The following is a 9,956-nucleotide window of genomic DNA, read 5'->3' as shown; positions in this document are numbered from 1 at the left end:
GTGACCCTCTCTCCACTGGTCTCCGTCTGGATTCCGCGGTCAGTTTTAGATATAGGTGTAGGTCCCAGAGCTGGGACCCGCATCTATCGGACGTTTTGGCCATTTCCTGTGGATATGCCATAAATGTCTAAGATGGGAAAACTCTGTTAAGTTATATGGTCTGCAGAGCGCTTGTGTAGGACTGGTGTCTACCACTATATGGTCACTATGTGGTGGTAATATTGGTCTTTGGTTCACTACACATGTTTTACTACACAATTAAGAGTGGTTGCATTATTTCTATATAGCTGACGGGTGGGCCCCAAGAACTATATCCTCTGGTGGGCCCAAGGTACTCCAGTCCGACACTGCACAGTCACACTCCAAAATCTTATAGAAAGCTTTCCCAGAAGAGTGGAAGCTGTTTTAGCTGAAAAGGGGGGACCAACTCCATATTAATCCCTATGGATTTAGAATGGGATATCATAAAAGCTCCTGTAGATGTAATGTGTAGGTGTCCTAATACTTTTGTCCATATGGTATATACAGCTATTAGGATTTGTTCACACTAGTGTCATAGATTCGGTTCATAATGAAACCACAACAGCTATTCTATTTTTTTATGTATATCGACGAATCCTAAAGAAACCCATTGATTTATAATTGGGTCTGTCAGGTTTCCATCAGGATTCCGGTATTTTTGACGGCGGGAATAGCGCTACAGTGTGCACTATTTATTGCATTTAGAAATACCAAAAACCTAGACAGAAACCAATAAGGCCAGTTTGGACAGAGCCTTACAAGTGAAATAATTTTAAAACATGTAAAATATGTGGTCTTTTTATGATATTTACAGTTTATTTCATATTTATAGAAAGCGGCATTTTATTTACAGCTTACAAAGGCACAAACATACAAATGACAGAAAAAGAGAATGCTCTATGTAGAGCGCTGTATGGTAATATCCATCACATACTGTGCTTTGCCCCTGATTGGAATGCATAACATTAAAATCACTAACTGTACATATGGATATCCTTCAAAAACAACAATACAGAGGATAAACCATTATTCACTTTATCTCGTACTTGTTAGTATTTACACATTGCATTAACATAATAAATTCACCTATAAACTAAATAATTATGTCAAAGTTGTCACAAAGACTATTGCCCATTGTGCTGCTGGCCTATGCAAAGTATCATACTCTAATATAATTTACCATGACAGTCAAAAATATATTTGTAGGAATTTGCTCAGTAAATTGACTTGTTAAAGGAAGACTCTGTATACTATAGTGTTATGCCTCGTACAGGGCCTGTGTCATGAATTACCCAGTCAAGCCTGGCATTAGGCTTAACACAGTGTCTCAGTTTTGCCTGCAGTGCTTCTTTAATAAAAAACTTACCTGTAGACTCACTGCAAAATGCCACACGAGAACCCACAGTATATCATTACCATACTTTAAGAGATCCTGCTGTTTTGTAGAGCCCTAGAAAGTGAATGCTATTAATTAATATTGTATGAATAGTGAAGATCTTCCCTTAAATTGATAATTTGTTAGATTTTAGTTCTTGTTGGCTGACATGCACAAGCTATGAGCCAACTCATTGCCATAGGCTATGCCACATTTACACCCACGAGTGTTATGCCTCATCTTACTTGACAAGGCATCAGATTATTTGCCAAAGGTTCAAATCTGAATTGAGTGAGAAGCCCTGGCACAAAGGAAAAAATATGTGGAGTACAAGTCTATATATCAGTGTTTTGAGAACATTTTGTTATTTATAATTTTCTCCATACATAATTTGCCTTGGAATCCATAATTTTAGCTGAATCCCTGGTGACTCTTCAGTAACGCCTTCTAAACTGCACAATGAGACCCATCATCCCATTTCATTTTGAAAATACACCCTGAACCATCATAAGCCTATTCTTGACACCTACACGTCAAACACTGTGCCTACGGTTGTTAATCATGGTCATTATGTGGGTCAGATCCAGACTTTTCATCATCACATCCATAAATTCCTCGTCTTTACGAGCACCCTCCACAAATTCTTCTAGAGACAGTTCCCCTATGAAAGAAAAGAAAAGTAATTGAATGGTTCTTAATAACACACAAAAAAGGATACATTGAAGGGGTATTCCCATGAGAGACATTTATGACATATCCACATAAATGCGGGTCCCGCATCTATCTCTAGAACGGGGCCCCCTAAACCCCGTTCTGGCTTTTCTGATCTTGCTGACTCCCGGCGACTTCCTGGTTATACTGTCGGTAGTTACGTAAACAGCATAACTAGCTGAGCTACGCTGTTTCTGTAACTCTCATAGTAGTAAATGGCAGTTACGGAAGGAGCGGAGCATTCGAGCTACGCTGTTTCCTTAACTACCATTCAGTTCTATGGGACTTACGGAAACAGTGTAGCTCAGTGAGCTACGCGTTTTACGTAACTCATGACCATATAAGCTTTTTTCATGGTCGGAATTCACCTCATTCAGCCGCAACACAGAGCAGCTAAATGGGGTTTAGGGGGCCCCGTTCTGGAGATAGGTGCTGGTCCCAGAGCTGGGACCCGCATCTATCTGACATTTAAGACATATCCTGTGTATATGTCATAAATGTCCCTCATGGGAAAACCCCTTTAATATATACAGATAGTGGTGCAGTAAAAGGTGTAAAAACTAGCGAATCAGGGAGAACCATGCGAAAATTTGTGCTAAATGCATGCAGTTTGACCACATATTTGCCATGTTTTTTCTTAAAGTGTACATCCAAAGTTTGTCCCATAAAAATACCTAGCTGAATCATAATTGGAAAGACAATTGAAATGCTATATAAATTGTTTTTCTACCTTAGGGGTGGCACTTCTGGATCTAATAGGCCGGACAAGATATAAAAAGTACAGGTTGGGATTCACCAAGGTAATAGTGACCACAGCATAATAAAGTTTTCATGTATAAAAAGATGTTTAGTCGGAGTACCTACAAAAATACTAAACTTCAGAAACGACAATTTTCATTGTCGAAGGTATGACCTTAATGGCAAAACACTGGGACTACGTCCTCAAAAATAAAAATACACAAACTAAATTTAAAAAGCCTCTTAAATAGGCCCTATGAAAAATAAATACCTCATGGAAATAAACAAGCTAGAAACAGGATGAAACCGATGTGGTTAAATAAAACAGTAAGGGGGACAATAAATGATAAAAAGAAAGCGTTCAAACTACTAAAGCAGGAAGGTAGTGACATGGCATTAACTGAAAAGTGTTGGCCCTCTAAAATATACTCTGGGTATAAGGGCCTATTCACATCAGCGTTCGGTTTCCGTTGATGGTTTTCGTCAGACCTTTCCGTCGGCGGTAGCTTCCGTTTGCATTACCATTGATTTCTGTAAGGTTTACGTTTTTTTTACGGAAACAATAGCATAGTCGACTGCGCTATAGATTCTTCAAAAACAAAGGAACTTTATGGAACTGAGACAAATGGAAACCCTTAGAAACGGAAGCATTACCATTGAAATCAAAGGTAATGCAAACGCAAGCTATGGTTTCCGTTTGCCTCTCCTTTGATGGGTTCCTCCGACTAAAAGGTCTGACCCATTAACGGAAACCGAACGCTGATGTGAACAAACCATAATGGTGGAGGAGGATGAGGAAAAGTCCAATCTATTGAACGCCCTTTTCACTGCTGTATTTACAAATGTCAGACGACATTGATTTTTGCTGGATGAGTTGTAGTTTTTCATCACACCATTTTTTGTACCATATAATGTAGAAAAAGATGTTGTGTGGTGGAATGGGGAAAAAAAACAGCGATTCCTAAATTGTTTTTAGGTTTTGTTTTTACGGCGTTCACCGTACAATAAAAACAACATGTTAACTTTATTCTGCAAGTCAACATGATTACAGCGATAATTTATATAGTTTTTTTTTTATATTTTACTACTTTTGCAAGGAAAAAAACAATTGTTAAAAATAAAATGTATTTTGAGTCGCCACATACCGAGAGCCATAACTTTTTTCTTTTTCCGTCAACCAGGTGGTATGAGGACTTATTTTTTGCAGGGTGAGCTGTAGTTTGTTTGTTTTTTATAAATATTTTATTATTTCCATTTGATAACATACAAAAGATAATAAACTTTTGATCTTGCATACATATCTGACAAAGTTAGTACGGTTGAAAAAAGACACATGTTCATCAAGTTCAACCAAGGGATGGGAAAAAGGGAAGGGATGAAACAAAAATTCTACACATTGACATAGGAGCTTATATTTTTTCATTCTAGGAAATTATCGAAGCCTTTTTTAAAGCCATCTACTGTCCCTGCTGTGACCGACTCCTGTGGTAGACTATTCCATAAATTCACAGTTCTCACAGTAAAGAAGGCTTGTCGCCTCTGCAGGTTGAACCTTTTTTTCTCCAGACGGAGAGAGTGCCTCCTTGTTTTTTGAGGGGGTTTTACATGGAACAGGATTTCACCATATTTTTTGTATGCGCCATTCATATATTTATATCAGTTAATCATGTCCCCCCCTTAGTCGTCTCTTTTCAAGGCTAAATAGGTTTCTTTTAATCTTTCTTCATAACTTAGATTCTCCATGCCCCTTATTAGCTTCGTTTCTCTTCTTTGTATTTTTTCCAACTCCAGGGCATCCTTTCTATGAACTGGAGCCCAGAACTGAACTGCATATTCTAGAGGAGGCCTCACTAATGCTTTGTAAAGTGGTAATATTATATCCCTGTCCCGCGAGTCCATGCCTCTTTTAATACACGACAATATCTTGCTGGCCTTTGAAGCAGCTGATTGACAGTGCATGCTGTTATTTAGTTTATGATTTACAAGTACACCCAGATCCTTCTCAACAAGTGACTCCCCCAGTGTAGCTCCTCCAAGAACATATGATGCATGCAGGTTGTTGGTGCCCAGATGCATAACTTTACAGATATCTTATTATCAAAACACAATAAATCACTTTAACTGTGTCTTGTCTTTTATTTTGACGCACCCCCCCCCCTCCAACCTATCACGACCTTGCTTTTGTCTTATGTCCTCTCTTCATATTCAAATTCCTTAAATGTAAAATTATTTTTTTCTTGGGAGAAGAATAAAGTAGTCCTATTACTTCGTTTTCTATTAGAGCTTATTTTTTTTCCCCTTGTGCTTTTGTGTACATATTGTTTTTATATTCTAACATTATCAACCTCCTTACGATGATTCTAAAATGCATACACGTCGGAGGGGACATATAGATCCAGTTATCCAAGATGTTTTTTTTTTCTGTCATCAGCATTACATGTGTGCTAAAGTCACTGAATCAGGTTTTATCCCTTATACCCACATTACTATCTGAATGCAAAATATGCGACTATATATCCATGGATATTAGTGTCCTATTAAGATTATTTATTTTATCTGTTACTTCTTTCCAAAAGCTCTGGATTCTCGGGCAGAACCAAAGCCCGTGAAGTAGATCAGCTTTTTCATTATGGACATTTTGGATATTTCTAGATAATATGGATATTTCATATAGTTTGGTGGATTATCCTCCAATAGATTTCTCTCCAATTCTCAGAGGAAATTTCTATAGTTATTATTTGTAAAGCTTTAATAACCCTCTCCTAGATGTCTTCTTTTCCTTGTCGTAAGGATAACATATTTTTCCACTTAAGACCTATTCACCTCTCTATATCCCATTTATCTGCCCTCATCAATACTCTGCCATATTACTGAGATATTATTTTTAGCTATCTTCATCAGTTTTTTTATATTGACTATTTCCGTAATCGTCTGTATTTTTGGTCTCTTTTAGCAGCTGCTCAAGTTTCCCTTTTACCTTCATGTCATGAAAGGAGTGTTTTGCATTCCGTTTTCCTGCTATTTGTAACATGGAGAACAATTGTATTTTTCCGTGAGTGTCTATGATGTCCCCTACTTTACAAATTCCTTTTTTTGCCCATTCTGCCCAAGTTTTCCTATCTAGCACTTGTCCAATAGTGGGAACATATTTCAGTTCTAATTCTGTATGAAAATAAATTGGTTCTCTATATAGCCTTCTTATTTTTTTCCATGTCGCGATAGCGTCCCTAAACAGGATAAAATTTCCTTGCCCTTCTTTCATTTCTAATGTTCTCGCACACATTAGACCTCTTAGAGATATTGGATGTGCTAGGAGATCCTCTATTATCTTATTAGTTAATTGAGACTTTCCTTCTTTCCATTCTTTATTATATCTAAAGATACAGGCCCAGTTGTAAATTCTGATGTTAGGTAACGAAATACCTCCTTTTTTTCCCCTGTATAAACATTCTATTGCTAGATTAGATTTGTTTCCTTTCTACATAAACCTTAGAAAGCTATTTTCCACTTTTTTTATGTCTCTTTTTTAAGAGCAGTTGGAGTATTTGCATAGGGTATAACAGTTTTGTGAAACTGACCATCTGTAACCCCTTAAGGACCAGGTCTATTTCGGCCTTAAGGACCTAGCATTCTTTTTCGTTTGCATAATTTTTGAGTGTATATATTATATTGCTTATCTTTTATTCATTTTTGTAGGGAAGGAATTGAAAAAAAACCAGCTATTCCCACATTGTTTTTCGCGTTTTAAATTCACACCGTTTACTATGCAGTGTAAATAACACGTTACCGTTACTCTTTGGGTCAGTACGATTATGGCGATACCAAATATGTATAGTTTTATTTATGTTTTACTACTTTTGCACAATTAAAACACTTTTAAACAAAAATTATTTGCTTTTGCATTGCCGCTTTTCAAGAGCCGTAACTTTTTATTTTGTATGTCAATGTCGTCATTTGGGGACTTTTTTTTGTGGGACGAGATGTAGTTTTTATTGGTATCATTTTTGGGTACATAGGACTGAAAGGTTAACTTTTGTTTAATTTTTGGAAAATAATAATAATAATAATAATTTTCGCCGTTGTTTTTGTGTGTTTTTTTGTACCGCGTTCACCCGGAAGTTTGATGTTTTTTTGTACTTCTAGTAAATACTTAGTATGCCAAAGCATTATTGCCGGTCAGTGTAAAACTGACAGGCAATCTATTAGGCCATGCCTCTGGCACGGCCAAATAGGCATACAGCCAGGGCAGGCCTCGGGCCTTTGTTAGGCCCCCGGCTGCCACGGCAACCCGTCGGCGGACGGCAATTGCATTCACGGGCCGCGGATCGGTGACAGAGGGAGCTCCCACCCACTGTCAAACAACTTAAATGTCGCGGTCGCTATTGACCGCAGCATTTAAAGTGTTAAACGGCCGGGATTGGAGTTTTCTCCAATCCTAGCCGTTGCAGCGGGAGCCCGGCTGTCAGTCACAGCTGGGCTCCCAAGGGTTCTCCCTCACGTACATGCACGACGGAATGCGCGAATGGCTGCATTCTATGCCGTGCATGTACGCGAACGGGTTAAAAGATAGCATCTTCCAAAGATAGATAAAGGTAACTCCTGCCATTCTTCTAATTCTTGGTCTATTTTGTTTACAATAGGACCATAAATACTATGATATATCTCTTTTATATCTGGATTTATTTTTATCCTCAGGTATTTTATCTCTTCTTTCGCTATATGAAGGTTGAATTTTCCATTTCAGGAAAGATTTGCCTCTTCTAGTAACATTAAGACCATGGATTTCAATTGGTTCACTTTATATCCAGATAGCCGACCAAAATCTATTAACGTATTCATTATCTTCTCAACACTTTCTTCGATATTTTTTTACATACATTATTAAATTATCCGTGAAGAGCGATTTTGATCTGCTCATCTTTGATTTTAACCCCTTAAATTTTTGTGTTTGCTATTATGTTCAAAGCCAATGGTTCAATGGCTAAATTGAATAGGAACGGCAAGAGCAAACAGCCCTGTCAAGTCCCTCTTTTCAATTCAAAGGGATCAGACAGGGTCCCTGCCACCCTCACTCACGCCTGTGGATGGCTATATAGGTTACGCACCAACTGACCAATATTCCCTGTGAGTCCCATATTCTCCAGTCCCTGACCTAGCCAGTCCCAGGACACATTATCAAACACCTTTTCTGCATCAAATTAGATCATAGCTGCTTTGGGCATTAAATGTGTCCTGGGTCTGGTCCAGTCAAGCACAGCGAGAGTCTTTCTGATGTTTCTATTTTCCACTCTACCATTCACAAATCCACTTCGGTGTTCTCCCACCAATCTAGATAGTAAAGTAGCGGGTCTATTATCAATTATTGTAGTGAGGATTGTTATATCCTGATTTAATAGCAATATCGGTCTATATGATTCTGGCAGAGAAATTTTTTTGTCTTTGTACCCAATCACCACTATATAGACCTGATTGTCCAATGGTATCTTTTTATCTCTTCTAAAGGATTTCTTTAAAGGCTTGCTCTAATAGATCGATTGCTTTGACTTTTACTATTTTAAAGGATTCTGCATTATAACTGTCCAGGCCAGGATCTTTGTTCAACGGAAAGTTGTTGATTGCCTATTTTATTTCTTCTTTTGTTATCGCTCTATTTAACATATTCTGTTCTATCTCATTTAATCTTGGTAAATTAATTCCATTTAAGAATTCAACCATCTTTTCTATGTCATTCCCTTCTGGTTCTCTATATAGAGGTTTATAGTAATCCACAAATGATTCTGCAATCTGGTCCGGTGGAATAACCAGCCTGTTCTTATTATTTTTAATTACCTCAATATGCTGGGTTTTCCTGTACCTTTTCGCTAAATTAGATAATAGTCCCTCTAATTTGTTTCCATACTTATAATACTAATGCCCCATGCACACGATCGTAAAACCGTGGACCGTAACACGGTCCTCAGTTTTACAGACCCATTCAGTTATATTAGCCGCGGACACCTTTGCTTATCGCTACGGATGGGTGACCGTGCCGTAGAAGTGTGCCGGGAATTATGGAGCATGTCCGTTTTTTCGTCTTTTACGGGACGGGCTCCGATACAATGCAGACGATCGTGGGCCGCGATTACGGGCACGGTCGTGTGCATGGGGCCTTAGCATCTGCCTTTAATTAGTATTGTTGTGCTTTTTTTTTTCCAATAAATCCTCACATATTTCTTTACTTTCTTGCCATTTATTCTTTATACTAGGCCTCTCTAAATATTTATTAAAGATTCTTCTATAGTTACTAATTATTTCCAATAACTTATTTAAATTTCTCTTTTTTGGACCTTGTACATAAGAAATAATACAGCCTCTGATTACCACTTTTCTGGTACCCACAGCAATACCCATTGGTCCCTATGTTGTTTATTATTTTCAACCATCTTTTCCAATTCCTTTATGAGAAATTCCCTAAATCTATTATCTTCATGTAGAAAGCTTGGGAAACTCCACGTAAAACCTCTATTACCTATTTTGTTGAGAATTTCCATGACCATACTCAGAGGAGCATGGTCTGATATTACGATATCATGTACACACTCTACTCACAAGTTCCCTTTAGGTTAAAATGTAATCCAATCTTGAGAGGGATCCATGCATCGCCGAAGAAAAAGTTAATTCAATTACATCTGGGTTAAAGATCCTCCATACATCTGTCAATCAGGTTTTTTGCCTCCACCCAATTCTACAGATGTGAAAAAAACTCCTTTTTTGGATTGTTGGGTGGATAAATGTTGTAAATACTAAGTATTTTATCACCTATATCAAACTCGGCTTTCAGTCCCTTTTCCAGTAAATTTTCCTAAATTTTTTTTATCTTACAATTACATTTTTATGTATCAACAATATAAGTCCCCCTCGCCTTCTCGTTACATGGATCCCCCTCACCTGTCCTACACACATTCTTTCCATTTTCATAATTAATTTTTCTTTTAAATATGTTTCTTGCAGTAATCAATGTCTGCCTTCATCCTTTTAAGCTGTCTCAATGCTATATCTCTTTTTATCGGTGTACCCCAAAACTAAATGACCACAGCACTCCAGATAGTAGTTTAAAAAATAGAAAAGGTGG

The 9,956-nt window shown here is 37.6% G+C and overlaps 1 protein-coding gene across 1 annotated transcript in view; it reads right to left on the bottom strand.

Annotated features, from left to right (window-relative positions):
- Window positions 1-1,929: 1,929 nt before the first annotated feature.
- The window catches only part of LOC142748011 (guanylyl cyclase-activating protein 1-like), a 29,180-nt gene continuing 21,153 nt past the window's right edge, over window positions 1,930-9,956 (bottom strand). The window contains exon 4 of the mRNA XM_075855129.1: window positions 1,930-2,057. Coding sequence (XP_075711244.1) covers window positions 1,930-2,057 — 128 coding nt within the window. The remainder of the gene's footprint in view (window positions 2,058-9,956) is intronic.

The sequence above is a fragment of the Rhinoderma darwinii genome, chromosome 3 (genome assembly GCF_050947455.1).
Source record: "Rhinoderma darwinii isolate aRhiDar2 chromosome 3, aRhiDar2.hap1, whole genome shotgun sequence".
Lineage (NCBI taxonomy): Eukaryota > Metazoa > Chordata > Amphibia > Anura > Rhinodermatidae > Rhinoderma > Rhinoderma darwinii.
This window is presented reverse-complemented; position numbering and strand designations above follow the sequence as displayed.